Source organism: Hemibagrus wyckioides, linkage group LG13 (genome assembly GCF_019097595.1).
Source record: "Hemibagrus wyckioides isolate EC202008001 linkage group LG13, SWU_Hwy_1.0, whole genome shotgun sequence".
NCBI lineage: Eukaryota > Metazoa > Chordata > Actinopteri > Siluriformes > Bagridae > Hemibagrus > Hemibagrus wyckioides.
In genome coordinates, this window is record NC_080722.1 from 24,526,835 (window position 1) to 24,551,129 (window position 24,295).

At 42.7% G+C, this 24,295-nt stretch overlaps 2 protein-coding genes across 5 annotated transcripts in view; both read right to left on the reverse strand.

Annotated features, from left to right (window-relative positions):
• Positions 1-785: 785 nt before the first annotated feature.
• LOC131363197 (sarcoplasmic reticulum histidine-rich calcium-binding protein) lies at positions 786-8,301 on the reverse strand. 2 transcript variants are annotated; one of them, XM_058405512.1, is made up of 6 exons: positions 7,417-8,301; positions 4,497-4,576; positions 3,190-3,258; positions 2,917-2,971; positions 2,722-2,758; positions 786-1,153 (listed from the first exon to the last, which is right to left on the reverse strand). In XM_058405512.1, exons 1-6 carry the CDS (start codon positions 8,048-8,050, stop codon positions 1,132-1,134), a joined length of 897 nt encoding a protein of 298 aa, XP_058261495.1. In that variant the 5' UTR covers positions 8,051-8,301; the 3' UTR covers positions 786-1,131. The 2 variants fall into 2 exon arrangements, with proteins under 2 accessions (XP_058261495.1, XP_058261494.1); XM_058405511.1 differs by having other exon boundaries at positions 4,488-4,576; positions 7,417-8,286.
• Positions 8,302-19,191: 10,890 nt separating this feature from the next.
• LOC131363595 (transient receptor potential cation channel subfamily M member 4-like) overlaps positions 19,192-24,295 on the reverse strand; it is a 35,000-nt gene continuing 29,896 nt past the window's right edge. For 2 of the 3 annotated variants that reach the window (XM_058406301.1, XM_058406303.1), the window contains 3 exons: positions 23,225-23,297; positions 23,036-23,129; positions 22,460-22,596 (listed from right to left, as the gene is read on the reverse strand). In XM_058406301.1, coding sequence (XP_058262284.1) covers positions 22,568-22,596; positions 23,036-23,129; positions 23,225-23,297 — 196 coding nt within the window. In that variant the 3' untranslated portion in view covers positions 22,460-22,567. Of the gene's footprint in view, positions 21,322-22,459; positions 22,597-23,035; positions 23,130-23,224; positions 23,298-24,295 lie in introns of those variants that run through there. The other variant, XM_058406302.1, reaches the window with a different exon arrangement.

The window sequence follows — 24,295 nt, forward strand, 5'->3', positions numbered from 1 at the left end:
TTTTTTCCGCCTATGACCCTGTCTCCGGTTCACCACTGTTCCTTCCTTGGACCTTCCTTTTGATAGATACTGACCACTGCAGACCGGGAACACCCCACAAGAGCTGCAGTTTTGGAGATGCTCTGATCCAGTGGTCTAGCCATCACAATTTGGCCCTTCATCAAACTCGCTCAAATCCTTACGCTTTTCCATTTTTCCTGCTTCTAACATCAACTTTGAGGACAAAATGTTGACTTGCTGCCTAATATATCCCACCCACTAACAGGTGCCATGATGAGGGGATCATCAGTCTTATTCACTTCACCTCTCACTGCTCACAATTTTATACCTATTATTATACCGCTGTATAATAAATAAAATTGACTTAAATTGGATTTTTACACTGATGCATGCACAGATATTAGGCTGCTCGAGCAACTTTTAATTTTCTACAAATAAACCCATAAAATGAGCTCACTAGGGGGCACTACAACCTTAATGTTTTTGTTTGATTGTGTAATTGAGCTTAACAGTCTGACAGGGTTTCGGTATGATAAGGTAGTAAAACAATTTCAACTAGTTATGTCCTTATGCATGCTGCACATTCTGTACATGCTGCATACTGAAGCAGATCCCAATCATTTTTCAGCTGCAGCTTGGTGTCATGTTTGATTCTATAGAAAACTGTTTAGCACTGGCTGTTTCTTAAACAGCAAATAAAAGAAAATGAGCTAATATTACCTATATCAATATTGTCTATTAAAATAAAGTTAAAGCAGAACTTTACACACAGAGTATCCACAGAATCATGTATCTTTTCTTTATTGAAATGACTGAATACTGGTGGAACTAAATACAAATCTTGCATCATAAGAGAACTGAATGCAACTAAAAATAAATAGTCTGTATTTTATTGTTGCCATTTCTCATAAAAGTATTTCTGTAAACAAACAAACAAACAAAAACTCAAAGATTTAAAGCATTCAAAATATCTGATGTAAATATGTCCATCTTGCTACTAGGAATTTTGTAATCTGGACAGATCAAAGGTCACGTTTCCATCCAGCGGCACTTCTTTAAAACTTCGCTCAGCCGCTAAGCTTTACATCTGCTCTCCTCCACAGGATGGCTTGGAGATGATGTAAAAAGTCTTCAGAGATATGCGGCAAGAGTTCTGCAGACACGACGAGGAAGGAAATATAAAACATCAAACATGCTGAATGGAAATACAGGGGTTGGACAATGAAACTGAAATGCCTGGTTTTAGACCACAATAATTCATTAGTATGGTGTAGGGCCTCCTTTTGCGGCCAATACAGCATCCATTTGTCTTGGGAATGACAGATACAAGTCCTGCACAGTGGCCAGAGGGATTTTGAGCCATTCTTCTTGCAGAATAGTGGCCAGGTCACTACGTGATGCTGGTGGAGGAAAACGTTTCCTGACTCGCTCCTCCAAAACACCCCAAAGTGCCTCAATAATATTTAGATCTGGTGACTGTGCAGGCCATGGGAGATGTTCAACTTCACTTTCATGTTCATCAAACCACTCTGTCACCAGTCTTGCTGTGTGTATTGGTGCATTATCATCCTGATACACGGCACCGCCTTCAGGATACAATGTTTGAACCATTGGGTGCACATGGTCCTCCAGAATGGTTCGGTAGTCCTTGGCAGTGACGCGCCCATCTAGCACAAGTATTGGGCCTAGGGAATGCCATGATATTGCAGCCCAAACCATCACTGATCCACCCCCATGCTTCACTCTGGGCATACAACAGTCTGGGTGGTACGCTTCTTTGGGGCTTCTCCACAACGTAACTCTCCCAGATGTGGGAAAGACAGTGAAGGTGGACTCATCAGAGAACAATACATGTTTCACATTGTCCACAGCCCAAGATTTTCGCTGCTGGCACCATTGAAACCGACGTTTGGCATTGGCACGAGTGACCAAAGGTTTGGCTATAGCAGCCCGGCCATGTACATTGACCCTGTGGAGCTCCCGACGGACAGTTTTGGTGGAAACAGGAGAGTTGAGGTGCACATTTAATTCTGCAGTGAGTTGGGCAGCTGTGGTTTTATGTTTTTTGGATACAATCTGGGTTAGCACCCGGACATCCCTTTCAGACAGCTTCCTCTTGCGTCCACAGTTACTCCTGTTGGATGTGGTTCGTCCTTCTTGGTGGTATGCTGACATTACCCTGGATACCGTGGCTCTTGATACATCACAAAGACTTGCTGTCTTAGTCACAGATGCGCCAGCGAGACGTGCACCAACAATTTGTCCTCTTTTGAACTCTGATATGTCTCCCATAATGTTGTGTGCATTGCAATATTTTAAGCAAAACTGTGCTATTACTCTGCTAATTAAACCTTCACACTCTGCTCTTACTGGTGGAATGTGCAACCAATGAAGATTGGCCACCAGGCTGGTCAAATTTAGCCATGAAACCGCCAACACTAAATTGGCCAGTGTTTCAGTTTCATTGTCCAACCCCTGTAGTTGCCATGTAGAACACAGTATGTAAAACAGGACATCTTAAATTCAAATGGTTTACTGAAAGCACCTTGCAGTTCATTCTTTTTTTCTTTATGTATTTCTTTACCTGTCTATGAACATATGAAATGACTTGGGGATGAATTATTTAAATAACAACAGAATGATTAGATTAGATTAGATTAGATTAGATTAGATTAGATTAGATTAGATTAGATTAGATTAAATTAAAGATGGAGTACTCACTGATACACTGTTCCAGACATCACATCCATAAAGCCGCCTGTGAGAAATAAAAAAAAATAGCCTTTGAAGCTTCTTTACTCTCATGCAGTTGCTTTAGCGGTTCATTAGGTTCTGCTTAACGTGTAAATGACGTACGTGTAAAGATAAATCCAAATGATGTAATTGAATAATGTAAGGTTTGTTAGAATGTGATACCTGGCTCACAGATCGTCTCACAGATCACAGGACATATGTAGCAGTAGGAGCATTGCTAGAGCAAGAAAAGAAAAAGTTCAACAGAATTCTGAAAATTACATTCTTACATACACAACTTTTAGACTGATTTAGTAAAAGGCTGGAAGCTCTTGGTCCGACACGAACATGGGACAGTTGTACAAAAGCATGGGTCAGTAAAATAGGCAATAAAATAAACTAGACAGAGAGAGAGATCAGAGAGCGAGAGAGAGACAGAGAGAGAGAGATCCTTACATCACAGTGTTGGCAATGAGCTGATGAGTCTCCTTCATCACACGGACATTTATCACAACAACTGCAGTGCTGAAAAGGAGGAGAAAAGAGTTCCTTTACATTTATTTTAATTTATGGATTTTCCAGAGCAAATCCTAGTAGAGATTCACATTTTCAGACCTGGAAATATGTTTATATTATATAAACACCAAAGGGCAGCTAGAAGTCATGTTTGAATTAATGAATGACATTAAGTGTTCAAAGTGGTCATTATTAGCATCCAGACTGTTTCGATTTCAGTGAACTGCTGTATGAACACCATCAGGAATCATGTTGGTGATTCTGTTCTAAACATTGTCATTGACCTTTACACACATTTTCAAATGTACAATATCACTTCAATCATCTACAGTCATCTTACGTTGCTTAAAAGCTGTGTGTCTCCGCCATTTTCTCTGGCTCTAATGATCGCATCAACGATGATACGACTACTGACATCTTTAGAGGAAACATAATACTACACCTTGTTGCCATAATTCAATTCCAGTTTTAAAAACACATAAATAACAACTGTTGAAGTGTGTATACATTTTTTGGGGCAGTTGGAATTAATCAGAAACATGTTGTGCAAGGAAAAAGCACCTGCTGAACAAATGGAAATGACCTTGTGATGCTTTGGGCTGTTTCTTGTGACTGTTGATCAAGGTGGTTGGTATAAACATGTATGACATCATCAATATACACTGATCAGGCATAACATTATGACCACCTGCCTAGTATTGTGTTGGTCCCCCTTTTTGCTGCCAAAACAGCCCTGACCCGTCAAAGCATGAACTCCACTAGATCCCTGAAGGTGTGCTGTAGTATCTGGTGCCAAGATGTTAGAAGCAGATCCTTTTAGTCCTGTAAGTTGTGAGGTGGGGCTTCCATAGGGCCTTTGTGGGGGCTCCATGGGCTCCACTTCACATCTTACAGGACTTAAAGGGTACTTTTGATAGATACTGACCACTGCAGACCGGGAACACCCCACAAGAGCTGCAGTTTTGGAGATGCTCTGATCCAGTGGTCTAGCCATCACAATTTGGCCCTTTTGGTCAAACTCGCTCAAATCCTTACTCTTGTCCATTTTTCCTGCTTCTAACATCAACTTTGAGGACAAAATGTTGACTTGCTGTCTAATGTATCCCACCCACTAACAGGTGCCATGATGAGGAGATCATCAGTCTTATTCACTTCACCTCTCACTGCTCACAGTGTTATAGCTGATCAGTGTATGGTGTGTATGGGGTATGTTGTGTGTATGTCAGTGATGCAGGTACCTCACAGACTGAGCACAGGTTACACAGAGATCCGCTGTGGTACTCTGATGCAGTTGTGGTTTCTGCATTTTCATCTTCACCAGATTGTTCTACAGAATATAGAAATACAGTTTTGAAATCTACATGAAGTGGAAAGTATCTTCAAGTTATATATTAAACAGACACATCATTTAGAAACTTCCATCCATTCCGTATTCTGTTGAATCTACACAAACACATGACTTTAGACTGGAGGAGGAGCCCTGAGAACCCAGAAGAGACTCCTGAAGCATGCAGACTCCTCACACAGAAGGCAGAGGCAGGGGAATCAAACCCTAAACCCCTGAGGCATGGGGCATGCTACATGCTAACCACTGTAAGCGCGGTAACAGTGTAAGCGCGGTTTTCAGGGTTTTGTCAGAGTTAAATAGAACTTCTTTCAAAAAAAACATCTGTAAACATGCCATTGTTAAGCTCGGGGTAAGGTTCTTTGTGTGTTTGTAAAAGAGCAATCAGACCTTTGGCTAAAGGTGTAAGCGCTAAAAGTTCCAAAACCACATTCCAGCAGCGCCACACACCCACGACGGCAGAGAATGTCACTCAAAAGACTAAATAATTCAGATGTATTTCAGCAGAATTTGTATGTGTGATGGAATTTACTCCAGATTCTAGAAGAATTTACTTTAACAGTATCTCAGAAATTCCTAACAGCTAAGAACAGGTCTGACTTCAAAAGTGTGGATAATGTCTGCTTGATTGTAAAAAATGATGGACTGTCCCTCAGATCAGACTTTATCTGATTTAAATTAAATTAAATTAAATTAAATTAAATTAAATTAAATTAAATTAAATTAAATTAAATTAAATTAAATTAAATTAAATTAAATTAATAATTATAACAATAATTTATACCATTATCATACCATTAATTTACGTACTCTTTTACTAATCTGGCTCACCAGATACATTTTGATTTCTATATTAAATTATCTGCAGGATTGTACCCAAATTAAAATGTGCAAATGATTAATGTGTAATTCTTCATCAGCAAGCAAAAAACGATTATAATCGCGTCACTTTTCAAAAGATCTAAATACATTTTAAAGGTTTTACAGCAGTGGGGATGAATTTAGGTTACTTTTATATAAATAACACTGAATAACACTTTTATATAAATAATACTTACTTTCTTCCCCCCCTATTCTTAGTGTCATGGGATATTTATGGGCTTAGGGTATGAATATTTAAGCCATATTTTCTGTTTTAATTTCTTTCTTTATTTATCTTTAAATAGTTCTAACTGATTTGTGCATTCAGAATGAACCTTTCAGATAAATGATGACGTTTAAGAGGACATGAAGCTGTGTTACTGGTCCAAATATAATAATAATGACCATGGTAAGGAAAAACTCCCTGAGACGATACAAAACCTTGAGAAGAAGCAGATTCAAAATGGAATCCTTCCTCATCTGGGTGACACTGGACAGTGTGATTATAAATCACTTCTCTTTGATCACTGTGTACTACGTGGTCAGAAGGCACTATTGTGTGACCAGGAATTCATTCTAATTTTAACACAAAGTCTATTTCGTTAAAGGTATCAGCTGTTCACTGATGGAGACGAGTGCAAAGCTGTTTTGTATTAACTGCAGTCCATAGCCATCTTCATGGTTTATTTGGGTTCAGGCCCTCTTCGGAAGTCGTAATTACGACTTCCGGTGCGTTCTGGTCTCTTTGGTTGGTGTAACCTCCTTTCTCTTAATTAACTACAACAATTACAAAACTCTTCTTCTAGTAAATGAAGAACAAAGAAATTGTTTAGTTTTTATATGTTTTGAATCAATTTATGAAGCCTCTGGAATCATCAGCGTTGCTTATTACATCATATTGTACAATTTTGTGGGGGTTTTGTGCAGGAAATTAGCTTGTTTTATTGTAAATAAACCATCTTCTGAGACGGACAAATGTATGATTTCAACAGATATATATTTGAAGCCATGATGTTTTCTTACTGATGCGCCCCCAATTCGAAGCCCAAAGAAAATTATGAGTTTCCCACTCGTAATTACGACTTTGTGGTGTTGTTAATGTGCATTCGAAAAATGAAAAATTTCCAACTTGACTTGAACGCACCATAAACACAGGAAGCACAAGCAACAAGACACTGTTGTTGTTATTGTTGTTTTACCTGAATATGTATGTAATTTATTATCTTTTTTCTGTGAACTATTTAACCAAAATTTAAAATATATATATTTTTGTTCACTGACTGCCTAAAAGGCAGTGGATGCAAATTGTTATGAGCTCCAAAGATTTTTCAGTCATAGAAACCATGTGTTGAAAGGATAAAGGAAAAAAGTGCAGTAAATCTCCTCCTCTCATACTAGTCCTACTCATCACCTGTCAATCAGAGAGACACGGATGTCTGTGAGCTCGTGTATAAGGAAGAGATCACTTCTGACAGCTTGGAAAGATGCAATGGCTGCTTAAAGAGTAATCTGTGAGCTTTTATGACAAAGTAAGATTCTCTTATCACTGTAAAAGATATGGAATAGCGTTTAACAAATGATCATTTCATCTTTACATCAACAGCAAACACCCGTGAGGGGCTTAAAAGGTTTCAGAACAGTTCAGATGCTTGCAGGGGTCAGATATAGCAGGCTATTTTAGACCTGTATGCCTGGAATGAGACAACAAAAGCACCCACTGTCCCAAAGCAGAAAGAAAACCCACCTTCCAGTTGTAATGAACGATTTTTAAGTTTGAATCTGAAGGTACAAAAGATCACTGATTGTTGGTAAATTAGTTGAAATCAGTGATAATAGTCTTTTTAATACGATGCATTCGCTAATCTTGTGTTAAATCTACTTTATAAAAATGTTTAAACATGAACTTGTTTCACATCGTGTGCAGGACTGAGGCCTAAAACTGTAACACTGTCAAATGATACCTTCAGCTTCCTCTTCCTCGTCTTTGCCCTCATCCTCATCAGCCTCTTCCGTTGCAACATGTCCTTCGTTATCCTTTTCCTCTACTTCATCCTCATCCTCCTCACCGTCATCTTTGTCATCAGACACAGTAATCCCCTCCTCTTCCTCGTCTTCTTCCGTTTCTTCCTCATCATCTCCATCTCCCTCCACATCTTCAACCTCATCCTCCTCTGCATCTTCATCTCCTTCATCCTCGTCTTCCTCGATGGCTTCATCCTCCTCCTCGACATCGTCCTCACTATCATCTTCACCCTCCTCTGCGGCATCTTCTTCCTCAGAATTACCTTCGTCTGCCGTTTCTTCCTCCGTTGTGTGATCTGTTACTTCTTCTTCCTCCTCCTCTTCCTCCTCCTCCTCATTATCTGCCTCTGTTTCTTCATTTTCCTCTTCATTACTCTCTCCTCCTGGATCCTGTTCTTCCTCCTCAGCAGCTTCTCCACCTTCCTCATCACTTTCTTCTGTCTTCAATTCCCCCAGATCCTCTGCCTCGTCCTGACTTTCTTCCTCCTCTGCCTCCACAGCCTCCTGAGTCCATACTCCGACGCTCAACAGAGCTAGCAGCAGGCACACCAGGCCACGACGCAAGGCTGCCATTTTCACAAGAAAGAACCGGATCTTCCAGTCGATTGCTGCAGCCCCACCCTAAAGCCGGTTAAACTTTAGTTCTTTGCACAAGATAAAAGAAAGTAAACAACTCCCGTAAGCTGAGCTGCAGCAGAAGGTCTGGTTCCTTTGACCACTCAGTCGCACACCCATGCAAATACATGGACACACACAATCACTGAACAAAATGGAGCAAAGGAGATGACTGACAAGACCACATGCCTGTAAGGCTGTTCTACTGACGTCCTCTATGCAACCTGTCTGTGTGTGTGAGAAAGATAGCAAACATAGCAATGGAGTGCATGCTAATGCAAGAGAAAAGGGCACACACACACACACACACACACACACCACTCCAGTCAGCTAAAGCCTGTCACATACATGCGCAGAGCTTCACTGAGCCTGACAGGTGATTGAGATGCTATATAAAGCAGCTCCACAATCTAACCTTGACCTCACTCCACTCGCTGAAACTCACACCAATTCTCTCTGATACACTGCTTTCGTCTTTAAATGTCATCTGTTTCATCTCCTTGCTAGTAAACGGGAATGACGTAATTTCTCAGCAGGATGCAGTCATTAATAGTAATAATAAACATAATAATACTTACATAACCATTAACACTCACTGTAACATTTTATTACACACATTAGTACACATATTCATGCAGGTAATAAAAGTAACGATAGTAATAATAATAAAAAGAATTATTCCATTAACTTTTATGGGCAATAATAATAATAACAATAATAATAATGTGCTCTCACTGTCAACTTTATTAGGAACACCTGCACATTCATGCATTTACACAGATCAGCCATAACATTGTGAGCAGTGAGAGTCAAGTCAAGTCAAAGAAGCTTTATTGTCACTTCAACCATATATAGCTGATGCAGTACACAGTGCAGTGAAACAACGTGGTGACGCAGACAAACATAGAGCTAAACATAGAGAAAAAACTAAACTATACTTAAGGTGCAATCTTTAGTAAAACTAGACATACAACAGAAGTGCACAGGAAGACAAGACAAGACAGACAAACAACATGTAGACTGACTCTGTGCAAAAGAACAGTGTTGACAGTGAGTGCAGATATTAAAGTTAAACAGGATCAATATAAAGTGTAAAGTGTAATGTAAAATGACATATGCGTGCAAACAGGACAATTTGTGTGTGTGTGTGTGTGTGTGTGTGTGTGTGTCCGTGTCCAGCACAGTATAGTTCTCTGGTGAGAGCAGTTCTCAGCTGTGTGTGTGTGTGTGTGTCCAGAACAGTTCAGTTCTCTGTTGAGATCAGATCTTGGTTGTGTGTGTGTGTGTGTGTGTGTGTGTCCACCTCAGTTCAGTTCTCTGTTGAGATCAGATCTCGGTTGTGTGTGTGTGTGTGTGTGTGTGTCCAGCTCAGTTCAGTTCTCTGTTGAGATCAGATCTCGGTTGTGTGTGTGTGTGTGTGTGTCCAGCTCAGTTCAGTTCTCTGTTGAGATCAGATCTCAGTTGTGTGTGTGTGTGTGTGTGTGTCCAGCTCAGTTCAGTTCTCTGTTGAGATCAGATCTTGGTTGTGTGTGTGTGTGTGTGTGTGTGTCCACCTCAGTTCAGTTCTCTGTTGAGATCAGATCTCGGTTGTGTGTGTGTGTGTGTCCAGCTCAGTTCAGTTCTCTGTTGAGATCAGATCTCGGTTGTGTGTGTGTGTGTGTGTGTGTGTGTGTCCAGCTCAGTTCAGTTCTCTGTTGAGATCAGATCTCGGTTGTGTGTGTGTGTGTGTGTCCAGCTCAGTTCAGTTCTCTGTTGAGATCAGATCTCGGTTGTGTGTGTGTGTGTGTGTCCAGCTCAGTTCAGTTCTCTGTTGAGATCAGATCTCGGTTGTGTGTGTGTGTGTGTGTGTCCAGCTCAGTTCAGTTCTCTGTTGAGATCAGATCTCGGTTGTGTGTGTGTGTGTGTGTGTGTGTCCAGCTCAGTTCAGTTCTCTGTTGAGATCAGATCTCGGTTGTGTGTGTGTGTGTGTGTCCAGCACAGTTCAGTTTCTCTGTTGAGATCAGATCTCGGTTGTGTGTGTGTGTGTGTGTGTCCACCTCAGTTCAGTTCTCTGTTGAGATCAGATCTCAGTTGTGTGTGTGTGTGTGTGTGTGTGTCCGTGTCCAGCACAGTATAGTTCTCTGGTGAGAGCAGTTCTCAGCTGTGTGTGTGTGTGTGTGTCCAGAACAGTTCAGTTTCTCTGTTGGGAACACAGTTCTCAGTTTTTGTGTGTGTGTGTGTCTGTGTCTGTGTCCAGCACAGTTCAGTTCTCTGTTGAGATCAGATCTCGGTTGTGTGTGTGTGTGTGTCCACCTCAGTTCAGTTCTCTGTTGAGATCAGATCTCGGTTGTGTGTGTGTGTGTGTGTGTGTGTCCAGCTCAGTTCAGTTCTCTGTTGAGATCAGATCTCGGTTGTGTGTGTGTGTGTGTGTGTCCAGCTCAGTTCAGTTCTCTGTTGAGATCAGATCTCGGTTGTGTGTGTGTGTGTGTGTGTGTCCAGCTCAGTTCAGTTCTCTGTTGAGATCAGATCTCGGTTGTGTGTGTGTGTGTGTGTGTGTGTCCAGCACAGTTCAGTTTCTCTGTTGAGATCAGATCTCGGTTGTGTGTGTGTGTGTGTGTGTGTCCACCTCAGTTCAGTTCTCTGTTGAGATCAGATCTCGGTTGTGTGTGTGTGTGTGTGTGTGTCCACCTCAGTTCAGTTCTCTGTTGAGATCAGATCTCGGTTGTGTGTGTGTGTGTGTGTGTGTCCAGCTCAGTTCAGTTCTCTGTTGAGATCAGATCTCGGTTGTGTGTGTGTGTGTGTGTCCAGCTCAGTTCAGTTCTCTGTTGAGATCAGATCTCGGTTGTGTGTGTGTGTGTATGTGTCCAGCACAGTTCAGTTTCTCTGTTGAGATCAGATCTCGGTTGTGTGTGTGTGTTTGTGTCCACCTCAGTTCAGTTCTCTGTTGAGATGAGATCTCGGTTGTGTGTGTGTGTGTGTGTGTCCACCTCAGTTCAGTTCTCTGTTGAGATCAGATCTCGGTTGTGTGTGTGTGTGTGTGTGTGTGTGTCCAGCTCAGTTCAGTTCTCTGTTGAGATCAGATCTCGGTTGTGTGTGTGTGTGTGTGTGTCCAGCTCAGTTCAGTTCTCTGTTGAGATCAGATCTCGGTTGTGTGTGTGTGTGTGTGTGTGTGTGTCCAGCTCAGTTCAGTTCTCTGTTGAGATCAGATCTTGGTTGTGTGTGTGTGTGTGTGTGTCCAGCTCAGTTCAGTTCTCTGTTGAGATCAGATCTTGGTTGTGTGTGTGTGTGTGTGTGTCCAGCTCAGTTCAGTTCTCTGTTGAGATCAGATCTCGGTTGTGTGTGTGTGTGTGTGTGTCCAGCTCAGTTCAGTTCTCTGTTGAGATCAGATCTTGGTTGTGTGTGTGTGTGTGTGTGTGTGTGTGTCCAGCTCAGTTCAGTTCTCTGTTGAGATCAGATCTCGGTTGTGTGTGTGTGTGTGTGTCCAGCTCAGTTCAGTTCTCTGTTGAGATCAGATCTCGGTTGTGTGTGTGTGTCCAGCTCAGTTCAGTTCTCTGTTGAGATCAGATCTCGGTTGTGTGTGTGTGTGTCCAGCTCAGTTCAGTTCTCTGTTGAGATCAGATCTCGGTTGTGTGTGTGTGTGTCCAGCTCAGTTCAGTTCTCTGTTGAGATCAGATCTCGGTTGTGTGTGTGTGTGTGTGTGTGTGTCCAGCTCAGTTCAGTTCTCTGTTGAGATCAGATCTCAGTTGTGTGTGTGTGTGTGTGTCCAGCTCAGTTCAGTTCTCTGTTGAGATCAGATCTCGGTTGTGTGTGTGTGTGTGTGTGTGTGTGTGTGTCCAGCTCAGTTCAGTTCTCTGTTGAGATCAGATCTCGGTTGTGTGTGTGTGTGTCCAGCTCAGTTCAGTTCTCTGTTGAGATCAGATCTCGGTTGTGTGTGTGTGTGTCCAGCTCAGTTCAGTTCTCTGTTGAGATCAGATCTCGGTTGTGTGTGTGTGTGTGTGTGTCCAGCTCAGTTCAGTTCTCTGTTGAGATCAGATCTCGGTTGTGTGTGTGTGTGTGTGTCCAGCTCAGTTCAGTTCTCTGTTGAGATCAGATCTCGGTTGTGTGTGTGTGTGTGTGTGTCCAGCTCAGTTCAGTTCTCTGTTGAGATCAGATCTCGGTTGTGTGTGTGTGTGTGTGTGTGTCCAGCTCAGTTCAGTTCTCTGTTGAGATACCTGATTGCCTGAGGGAAGAAACTGTTCAACAGTCTGGTTGTGCGGGTCCGAATGCTTCGGTACCTCTTTCCGGATGGCAGAAGGGTGAAGAGTGTGTGTGAGGGGTGTGTGGGATCATCCACAACGCTGTTAGCTTTGCAGATGCAGCGTGTGGAGTAAATGTCTGTAATAGAGGGAAGAGAGACTCCGATGATCTTCTCAGCTGTCCTCACTATCCGCTGAAGGGTCTTGCATTCCAAGACGGTGCAATTCCCAAACCAGGCAATGATGCAGCTGCTCAGGACGCTCTCGATGGTCCCTCTGTAGAAGGTGGTCAGGATGGGAGGTGGAAGATGAGCCTTCCTCACCCTTCGCAGGAAGTAGAGACGCTGCTGGGCTTTCCTGGTGATGGAGCTAGTGAATAAGAGTATCTCCTCATCATGGCACCTGTTAGTGGGTGGGATATATTAGGCAGCAAGTGAACATTTTGTCCTCAAAGTTGATGTGTTAGAAGCAGGAAAAATGGACAAGTGTAAGGATTTGAGCGAGTTTGATGAAGGGACAAATTGTGATGGCTAGACCACTGGATCAGAGCATCTCCAAAACCGTGTTCCCGGTCTGCAGTGGTCAGTATCTATCAAAAGTATCCTTTAAGTCCTGTAAGTTGCGAGATGGGGCCCATGGAGGCCTGCTGCTAACATCTTGGTGCCAGATACCACAGCACACCTCAGGGATCTAGTGGAGTCCATGCTTCGACAGGTCAGGGCTGTTTTGGCAGCAAAAGCAGGACCAACACAATATTAGGCAAGTGATCATAATGTTATGTCAATGTTATCGAGAGCTTCAGATAACCTGAACTGGAACCAAACTGCAGGCTCAAACCAGTCCAATCATCCTCCTCTGATCTCTCTCATCAAGGTGTTTTCCAGCCTGCAGACGCTCCACACACACGATTTTTTTCTGATATATTTGTTTATGAAAATCCCAGGAGATCAGTAGTTTCTAAAATACTCCATCCAGCCTATCCAATATCAACAAGCATGCCATGTCAAGGTTAAAGTCCCAGAGTTCACACCTTTTCTTCATGTTTGATGTAAGAATTCCCTGAAGCTCTTCACATCTGAACATTTAAGCAACTACACACAACATTCAGAGGCGGAGTTCCTAGAGACTTAACCGAGCTGTTTGCTAGCTGTGCTAAGTTTGGAGATTAACGTGTATGATCCGTGCTTGTCTTCTGGCTTTTTACGATTTCTGGTTTGTGTTTCGTTTTTTTTGCTCTAGTGTATTGTTTTCCCAGTTTTCGACACTCGTTCGCCTGCCTTCAATTTCTGAGTTTGTGCCTGTTGTTTTGGACTTTTTTTTTTAACTCTGTGTATGGATCTTAACTCACCTGCTGCCAGCGCAATGTTACAGCAATGGAGTTAGCTAGTTGTTATAATGCAGGTAAAATCTGACTAGCAGTTTGGAAATAGATAGAAAGGAAACATTTCCATTTCTACCAATCCATTCTCTACACCACTTATTCTACTGGTTGGCAGGAAACCTGTAGCCTATCCCAGGAGACTTGGGGCACAATGCAGGGTACAACCTGGACGGGATGCCAGTCCATCACATAGCACAATCATGTACACACACTAAACACTAAGTCATTGTTGCCCCTTAGGACAAATTTAGAGGGGAAATTTGGGTTGAAAGCAGGTCTATTTAAAATAATTGAGTCTTTGGGTTGTATAGTTGACCTCAGGAGGATCTTTCCACTTCTGTTCGGAATCAATTCTACGTTTGTGTCGGCTTGTACATGTGTCACACCGATCAGGTCATGTGATCAGGTGATGCCAGAGCTATCATCTTTCCTAAACTGAGCAAATACCAAATCTGCTGTGAAATCTGTCACTGTATGACATACAAACCAACACACGTAACACACCACATGAGGCCTGGGGAAAATTAGTGAGGACCCAAGAAGACACTGGAGCCCGAAAACGACTCACCAGCATTCACTTGGTTAATCTGGGACATGGTGTTGCTGAGATTTGAATCAAATTTTATTTATAAAGCACATTTTTAAGTAGGCATGTACATGACATCATTAAACAACTACATAGAAAAATGGCTAAAGATGGATCAAATCTCATGTAAAAGAGTGAAAGAGTTTAGAACCAGAAAATACAGAAAATACAGATAGAAGCAGTTGGTTACAAGATCTTAGTGTTCTGGTAGGAGAGTAAAACTGGTCAATAATGTACCGTGGAGTAAGAGACCAAAAGAGAGTACTGTATACAGAAATAAGACTTTTCTAATCCATTTATAATCAATTATCCAATGAAGAGATGCCAAGATAGGAGACTGCTGCATTTTTTACAAGCTGCAAGTGAGACAAAAGCAGTTTGAGGTGAAGGCCAAAAAATTGGGAATGCAAGAGGCCTAAAACTGAATGTAATTGGAATCTAAAACCGAGAAAACCAGAGACAATGGGAAGTTAAAAAGCTGAAACCTGAACATAATGGGAAAACTTTGAATTTAGAATTTAGAAAAAATAATGTAGGAGGAGCATCATGAAATAGTAGATATTGAGGGGATATCTGGGGAATAATTCAGATAATTCTGGAACGTCTGGATGAATTGATCTCCGATTGCTGACTTTTTTGGCAATAAACTTTTCTCATCCACGGCTCCTCTAAGTATTAATCTTGCTAAAGTGTTAGTGAGTTGAATAATTAGTGGTGATAATTACAGCATGCTTACCACGCCATAGCGTGAGGTATCGTTGTGTAGGGAGGTACTAAGCCTGCTTCTGTGAATTGGAATTTCCCATGTATTGGATTACTGAGTTCGGACTTTGATTTATGTCTTGTGGATTAGCGATTTGGATTACTGTTTCGTGTGGATGCTATACGGTTATTGGAACTTACAGACTGACTTACGGATTACAAGAGTGCGTTACGGACCGCTAATGAATCCTAACCAGCATGCCGCGGGTGAGTCGCAACAGAATACCTCACCACCTGTGGATCCAGCAGAGCACGCACACCTACAGGAGGTAGTTGTGTGCCAAGGGGCGATCATAAGGCTCTATCAAGATCACCTAGAGGCTCTACGAGTGGCAGCAATGCCACTGCAACCCACCACGCCAGCCTCTACCCCTCCCGCAGCTTCCACCAACTGTGAGTTAGCACGCATGGCTCTCCCGGAAAAGGCCATGCTCCGAGGAGGCCTCAACTCCACCTTAGATGATGTAGAGAAACGGGCACCAGCCTATCACTGTACATCACCACGATCCGACTTGATAACCTCCTAAGCCAGCACCGCCATCTCCGGGCTCCATACCTCGAGCAGCAGGTCGTCCAGAGAGGAGACGGAGCCGATGCAGCTGGGACAGGCCCATACGGCTCCAGGGGAGCGACAACACCGAGAACATCTGCGCTTGTGCGTCCATTTCAGGGGATCAGGCCACCGGGATGCTATGTGTCCTGAGCAAACACCCAAACCTCAGGTGAGTACCACCAGAATGAATTCTTGCCTTGTGCTGTTGGTAACACTGCACCATGATGGGGTTTCTTGTGTGTTTCCAGCCCTAGTGGACTCCGGTGCAGCAGTCAACCTAATTGACCACTGCCTAGAGGAGGAGCTCCGCCTTCCTACCAGGCTCTGCAGAACCCCGCTAAGAGTAATGGCCGTGGACAACCAACCAATCGGAGAGGGCATTATAACACACATCACCACTCCATTGACTCTTCAAGTGGGCATGCTACATGGCTAGGTAACCCCATTCTACGTTATCACTTCTCCTAAGAACCCCCTCATCCTCGGTTTCCGCTGGCTCCAATGCCACAACCCCCACATCAATTGGGAGGAGGGGGAATTGACCTGCTGGTCCGCCTACTGCATGGCACACTGTCTCAGGAGGGTGCTCACCTGATTGTGCCTCACCACCTCCGTAGAAAGCCCTGAGGTGAAGGACGAGATCCCCATTCCTCGAGAGTATCAGTCATGGCGAGAGGCATTTAGTAAGCAGAGAGCTGCCTGTCTTCCTCCCCATCATCAGTGCGACTGCGCTATCGATCTGCTACCCCAGAGCATCTCGCCTAAGGGTAAGGTCTATACCCTCTCATTACCTGAATCTAAAGCCATGGAAGATTATATCGAGGAAGCCTTAGCAGCTGGCTACATCCGCCCCTCCACCTAGCCAGTGGCTGCAGGGTTCTTATTTGTTAAGAAAAAGGATAGCGGATTGAGGCCCTGTATTGACTATCGTGATCTTAATGCTATTACAGCACGTTACCCCATCCTCTCCCATTGGTCCCTGCAGCCATGGAACAGCTTAGGGAAGCCAAGATTTCCACGAAATTAGATCTGTGCAGTGCCTACAACCTGGTCAGAACCAGTGAGGGAGATGAATGGAAGACTGCGTTCCACAGTACGAAAGGACATTATGAATATCTCGTCATGCTGTATGGCCTCACCAACGCCCTGGCAGTCTTCCAGTCATTTATTAACGAAGTCCTCAGTGACATGATCAGATGGTATGTAATAGCATACATCGATGACATTCTTATCTACTTAACGTCCTTTAATGAACATGTCAAGCATGTTCAGATGGGACTAGCTTGCCTACTGCAACATTGACTTTTTGTGAAAGTGGAGAAGTGTGAGTTCCACGAAGACTCTATCACGTTCCTAGGTTATGTGATCTCACAAAAAGGGGTAGAGATGGATGAGGGCAAGGTGAGGGCAGTGACAGAATGGCCAGAACCCATGGCCGTGAAAGAGCTGAAACGCTTACTGGGGTTCGCCAACTTTTATAGGCAGTTTATCAGAAATTACAGTGGGATTGCGAGCCCGCAAACCTCCCTCTTAAGGGCCCAACCTAAGCGCCTGAAATGGACCAGCGAGGCCCGGACTGCCTTCGTTTGGCTGAAAGAGAGTTTTACTACCACTCCTATCCTCCGTCACCCTCATCCCGAGCATCCATTCTTCACAGACCTGGTGGAATCAAACGGATTTGACACCATACTGGTAGTGATCAATCGATTCTCAAAGGCATGCCGTCTTTGCCCACGGCCATGGTGACCATGACTGTGCTTTTCCACAATGTGTTCCACCTCTATGGTCTCCCAGAGGACATTGTGTTAGACCGAGATACGCAATTCACCTCCTGAGTATGGAGAGGGTTTTGTTCTCTCCTAAACATCAATATGAGCCTCACCTCGAATTACCAACAGCCAAACCGAGCACCTCAACCAGGAAATTGCGGTCATACTGCAACAGGGAACAGCAGAGGTGGAGTGAGTTCCTCCCATGGGCGGAATATGCCCAGAACTCATTTACCTACTCATCAACGGGACTCACGCCCTTTCAATGTGTCCAGGGTTACCAACCACCTTTGTTCCCATGGTCTGGTGAGCCCTCGGATGTACCAGTCATGAACGATTGGGTTCACCGCAGCCAGGGCGTGTCGGAAAGCGCCCACGTCCGGCTACAGAGAGTGGTCCCACGTCAGCGCATCCAGGTGGACCACCACTGTTGCCCTCATCCCCAATTTCAGGTGGGCCAACGGGTGTGGCTGTCAACTAAGAATCTGAAATTGAGGCTCCCTTGTTTTGTGAGGCCGTTCAGGATCCTAAGGCAGATCAACCCGGTCACATAGAAGTTAGAGCTCCTATCGCATCTCACCTACGTTTCACGTCTCCCTGTTGAAGCCAGAACATACTCACCGGGGCAAAGTACAAACTGCCGAAGAGCCGCCACCTCCACTCGAAATAGATGGCTATCCAGCTTACCGGGTGAATTCCAGACACCATCGAGCTTGCAGTATCTGGTGGACTGGGAGGGGTATGGTCCTGAGGAGCGCTCGGGGGTGGATGCTGCAGACATCCTGGATCCCTCCTTGGCAGAAGAGTTCCACTGATGCCACCCGAATCGCCCTGCCCCGCGGCCCCGTGGCCGGCCATGGCGCAGAACACCGGGAGGTGTTCCTAGAGAAGGGGGTTATGTAACAGTGCCTCTGGTGTCAGACCACCGGAGGGAGCTCTCGCCCGAGTATTAGCCCACCACTGAAGCAGTACCTTCCAGGATTTATACAGCGTGCTTACCACACCATAGTGTGAGGTATCGTTGTATAGGGAGGTACTAAGCTGTTTTGCTTCTGTGAATTGGAATTTCCCATGTATTGGATTATTGAGTTCGGACTTTGGTTTACGTCTTGTGGATTAGCGATTTGGATTACTGTTTCGTGTGGATGCTATACGGTTATTGGAACTTACGGACTGACTTACGGATTACGAGACTGTGTTACGGACCGCTAATGGATCCTAACCAGCCTGCCACGGGTGAGTCGCAACAATACATTACTGCACAGTGAAATCCTTTCTTCACATATCCCATCCTTGGGGTATGGGGTCAGAGTGCAGGGTCAGCCATGCAGTGCCCCTGGAGCACGGTGGGTTGGGGGCCTTGCTCAAGGGCCCAACGGTGGCAGCTTGGCGGTATTATTATTATTATTATAAAATTTAATTAAAATATAGCTACATAGGTTCGTCAATTGCTTTGACTTAAACCTTGCATTTTTATGTAGAATTTATGTAGAAGTTTTCAATAAAAAATATAAATAAATATATAAATATAAATAAATAATAAATATTGACTTTTTTGCATTATTTTAACTGCATTTTTATAACATTTTAATAACAGTGTAAATGTTCTTTTTTTAAGTAAAAAAACAAAAAAATAATACTTAATTATTTTTATAATTATTATTATAATTATTATTATTATTATTATAGCTAACTGTAAAAGAAGGAGAAAGAGAATGAGCCAGTGTGTGTAATTGGAGATCACATACTTTATGTCCACTCTGTCACGTCACACTTCAGTTCAGTTGGCTTTACATTTCGATTGAAAAACACAACACTGAATGTCCCAAACATCTCAGAGGAAATCTTTATTTTCTCTACATATGACTTTTGGGATTCCCAGCACATTACAGAGTTATATTAATAATAGCACTCATAACAAAATAAATACAGAGAAAAAGACAATTCATCAGTAACAGCATCAGTGTCTTTTAATACTTGCCCTGAACAGTGTATGAATATAGCTTCTCTGTGGAAAGAGGTAGAAAACCAGCATGGAGGTGTTTCATTGTACAGACATTACAGCAGTGTGTGTGTGTGAGCCAAAGATTTACAAAACTGACCATTCCTCATGCTTACAAACAAAACAACACCCAACACTAACCAAGTTAACTCATTTAATCGCTATTAACAAGTATATCTATCTCTAATAAGCTATTTAAAGTCTAAAATATTTGATTGTGAGCAAAAGGGCAGAAGAATATACATGTGTTTGATACACAGTCATCACCAGGATGTACACTGATTCTCAGTGTGTGTTATTTGAGCACAATACTCTACGCTGCCTTCAAGTGTGCCTGAAATTATACGTCTCACTTAATTACAAGTCATGCTTTGTTGTCGGAAAGAATACGAAACATCGGCAACTCCAGATTTATTCATAAATATTTCTTCGTTCTTTTTTTCTTTATTTCTTTCTGACGATTATGTAATTGTGGTCGAATACAAGCTACATTCACGGTGTAAAAAATGTACAGCATGCTAATAGACATCAATGAATATAAACAAAGCAGAAAGGAAAAGGAACAGAACCCGTAATTCAGAAAAGAAACTGTGCTTGTCTCAGCCATGCTGAAAGTTCACGACATCGGAAATTCGGGTATCAGAATTATTACTATCCCAGTCGTAAATTCATGTGCGAACTCTTATTTACGATAATTCCGCTAGCTCATGAAAGCAGCACACAAACATTATTGTAATTACTATTACGGACCACAAGGTGGCATCCGCACAACAATGCTGCGGCAATGATGATAATTCAGAGGAGAAAATGTAGCACAACGATATTTTCATATATATGTTAATTAAATGATGAATTATCATACAAACTCTACATATTATAGACCCTGAGATACCCATTAATGCAAATTTATAAAGCACAGGTTATCTCAAATTACTTTATTCAAAAGTTTACATGATATTATTAGCCATGTTAGTTTAAGTCTAACTAAAGTAAAACGAGATAACACTGAACTTTTCAGCTTGGCTTGTAGCCCAATACTGACAAAAAGAAGAGATTTGGGAATTATTTTTGCATTTGGCATTACACAGCTTATGCACTAATAGAAAGAATCGACTCTGTTGTTTATTAAAGGAGAAGTTCACTTCCAAAACGAAAATCTACAGATTATTTCCTCCCCCCTTGTCATCCAAGATGTTCATGTCTTTCTTTCTTTAGTCATAAAGAAATGATGTTTTTTGAGGAATGCTCAGATTTTTCTCCATATAGTGGACTTCAATAGTGCCCCCAAGTCTGACCTTCCAAAATGCAGTTTAAATGGAGCTTCGGTCATTTTCTGGAACTACAGACCCAGTATTTACTAGTGTGGAGAAGGAGGAGTGCTCTGAAGTTGTTGCATGTGGAATGACAAAGTTCTATGACTTTGTGTCATTCCACGTGCAACAACTTCAGAGCAGTCCTCCTTCTCCACACTAAAAAGTGTACAATTTATTTTTCTAAGTAAATGACCGATGGTTTCTCTAGATAAGAGCCTTCTTCCAGGGCTGGGATGGTTAAACTGCATTTTGGAAGTTTAAACACGCGGGCACTAAGTCCACTATATGGAGAAAACTCCTGAAATGTTTTCCTCAAAAAATGTCATTTCTTTACGACTGAAGAAAGAAAGACATGAACGTCTTGGATGACAAGGGGCTGAGGAAATTATCTGTAGATTTTTGTACTGGAAGTGAACTCCTTCTCCTTTAAGGATGGCCTGGTTGAGGTTAGAGGAAAGACAGCATTCTTGCAGAAAACTTTTATTCTGCTGTCCTTTTCTCAAAGTTTGTCTCCCTTTTATGTTACCTTTTTCCTTTTAAATAATAAATAGAAATGCAAAGGAAGACGACGATGGAAGGTGGACGAGAGCAAAAAGGGAGATGAAGGGATGAGGGAGCCGTTCTCACCTCTCTGGTGTGGATGGATTTACTAAAAAAAATAATAGAAAAAGAAAGAAATTAACACTGAGTTGAGAGATTATATTATAACTCAGAGTCAGGCTTAAAAATGTTATTGTTATATTTGCAGCAGGACAAAGGAATGAATTAAAAGATTCATTTAAAAGAGTCATTTGTGCCGAAATGAAACGTAAGTCATGTACGTGGGAATATGAGTAGATGTGGATTATACACTGAACAAAATTATAAACGCAACACTTTTGTTTTTGGTTGGTCCGAAAACTAGTCAGTATCTGGTGTGACCACCATTTGCCTCACGCAGTCCAACACATCTCCTTCACATAGAGTTGATCAGGTTGTTGATTGTGGCCTGTGGAATGTTGGTCCACTCCTCTTCAATGGCTGTGCGAAGTTGCTGGATATTGGCAGGAACTGGAACACACTGTCGTATACGCCGATCCAGAGCATCCCAAACATGCTCAATGGGTGACATGTCCGGTGAGTATGCTGGCCATGCAAGAACTGGGATGTTTTCAGCTTCCAGGAATTGTGTACAGATCCTTGCAACACGGGGCCGTGCATTATCATGCTGCAACATGAGGTGATGCTCGTGGATGAATGGCACAACAATGGGCCTCAGGATCTCGTCACGGTATCTCTGTGCATTCAAAATGCCATCAATAAAATGCACCTGTGTTCGTTGTCCATAACATACACCTGCCCATACCATAACCCCACCACCACCATGGGCCACCATCCATCCACAACGCTGACATCAGCAAACCGCTCACCCACAAGACGCCATACACGCTGTCTGCCATCTGCCCTGTACAGTGAAAACCAGGATTCATCCATGAAGAGAACACCTCTCCAAAGTGCCAGACACCATCGAATGTGAGCATTTGCCCACTCAAGTCGGTTATGACGACGAACTGCAGTCAGGTCGAGACCCCGATGAGGACGACGAGCATGCAGATGAGCTTCCCTGAGGCGGTTTCTGACAGTTTGTGCAGAAATTCTTTGGTTATGCAAACCGATTGTTGCAGCAGCTGTCCGGGTGGCTGGTCTCAGACGATCTTGGAGGTGGAGATGCTGGATGTGGAGGTCCTGGGCTGGTGTGGTTACACGTGGTCTGCGGTTGTGAGGCCGGTTGGATGTACTGCCAAATTCTCTGAAACGCCTTTGGAGACGGCTTATGGTAGAGAAATGAACATTCAGTTCACGGGCAACAGCTCTGGTGGACATTCCTGCAGTCATCATGCCAGTTGCACGCTCCCTCAAAACTTGCGACATCTGTGGCATTGTGCTGTGTGATAAAACTGCACATTTTAGAGTGGCCTTTTATTGCGGCCAGCCTAAGGCACACCTGTGCAATAATCATGCTGTCTAATCAGCATCTTGATATGCCACCCCTGTGAGGTGGATGAATTACCTCAGCAAAGAAGTGCTCACTAACACAGATTTAGACAGATTTGTGAACAATATTTGAGAGAAATAGGCCTTTTGTGTACACAGAAAAAGTCTTAGATCTTTGAGTTCAGCTCATGAAAAATGGGGGCAAAAACAAAAGTGTTGCGTTTATAATTTTGTTCAATATATATGTGCTTTATTTTTTTTAAATACTTTTCGTCATTTAATTTTAAGTTGTTGTGTTAATGTCCTTGTTTATGCCATCATTTAAAGCCAGAGGCAATAAAAGCAAGTAAACAATTAACTAACATGAATATTTTTCTGAATAAAGTCACCTTTCCGGGTGGGGAGAGGCTTAGTGGATTTTAGCATGCCGCTCTGAGCGAGAGCATCAGCCATCCATAGAAGTGTAGATGAACAGAATTCCATCTGAAAGAGAGTCAGGGTGAAGAAGAAAGCGGTTAACAGAAAGACGAGAGAGATTTTCTCAAGAACTTTGGACTCAATCCTGGGAGATCACTGACCTCGGACTCGAGGGTTCTTAATCTGCGATCCAAATCCCTGATCTCAGACGTCTGTTTGAGAACACCGTCCACTCTATAATCACACACACACACACACACACACACAAACAAACACAGAGTGAATATACACAGTGGATATACACACAAAGTGATCTATTTTTCACCTCGAAACAGCAGCCAACAAAACTCAAGCAAAAAATCAATTCCATTTGTATTCATTTTTATTTGTATAGCACTTTTAACAAAGGATAAAGCAGCAAAAACTCATCTTGCTCATCTGACTCCCAGATTAACTCCCAGATACAGAAGGTTGAGGTAAAGCAGCATTTTGTGCCCCTGCAAGCCTGCCATAGGGGTCAATAACGTGTCCTTCTTACTAATTTGCAACCCTGAACTGATTAATGGCTCATATGTAAGTAAAGAGTCAATGCTTTGAGAATGTGAAGAGGTTTTCCTAAATATTTCTTTTTCTTATCCCCAGCCTACTAAGTTTAAATGTTAGTTTGCTTATTTGGCCAGCAGGGGGGGCTCACACTCCTACCATTTCCCACCAGCAGCTCAACAGTGTCACGATACTCTTCACACAGAAACCCAACAGTGAATAACGTAAACCCAACAGAATAATGTATTTATTTATACTAATCAATAAATCGATTTCTATTCCGCTGGGGAAAAGGAACGCCAGTGTACTGTGAGAAAAGGGTTGCCAAGAGGAACGAGTGGTAAGGAACACACACTTGTGCCTAATTACAGTACTGATTTGCTCTTTGTTGAAGTGACAGCGAGAGAAATAAAAGTAAGAGAGAGAGACAGAGAGAGTAAGAAGCAGAGTTCCTCAAAGCTGCCTCCAGTTTCCTCTATTTAACCATCAGAACCATCAGATAAATATACCAGATATTTGACCTTGCTGTGACCTTGACGCTCTTTTTCTAAATCGAATCAGTTTATTCGCTGGTTGCAGTAATAATTCTATATAAATCCTACAAACGAACAGACATACAGACAGACAGACAGACAGACATCCTGAAAACATAAAGTCTCCTCTGACCAGACCTGGGCTGAATATTTGGA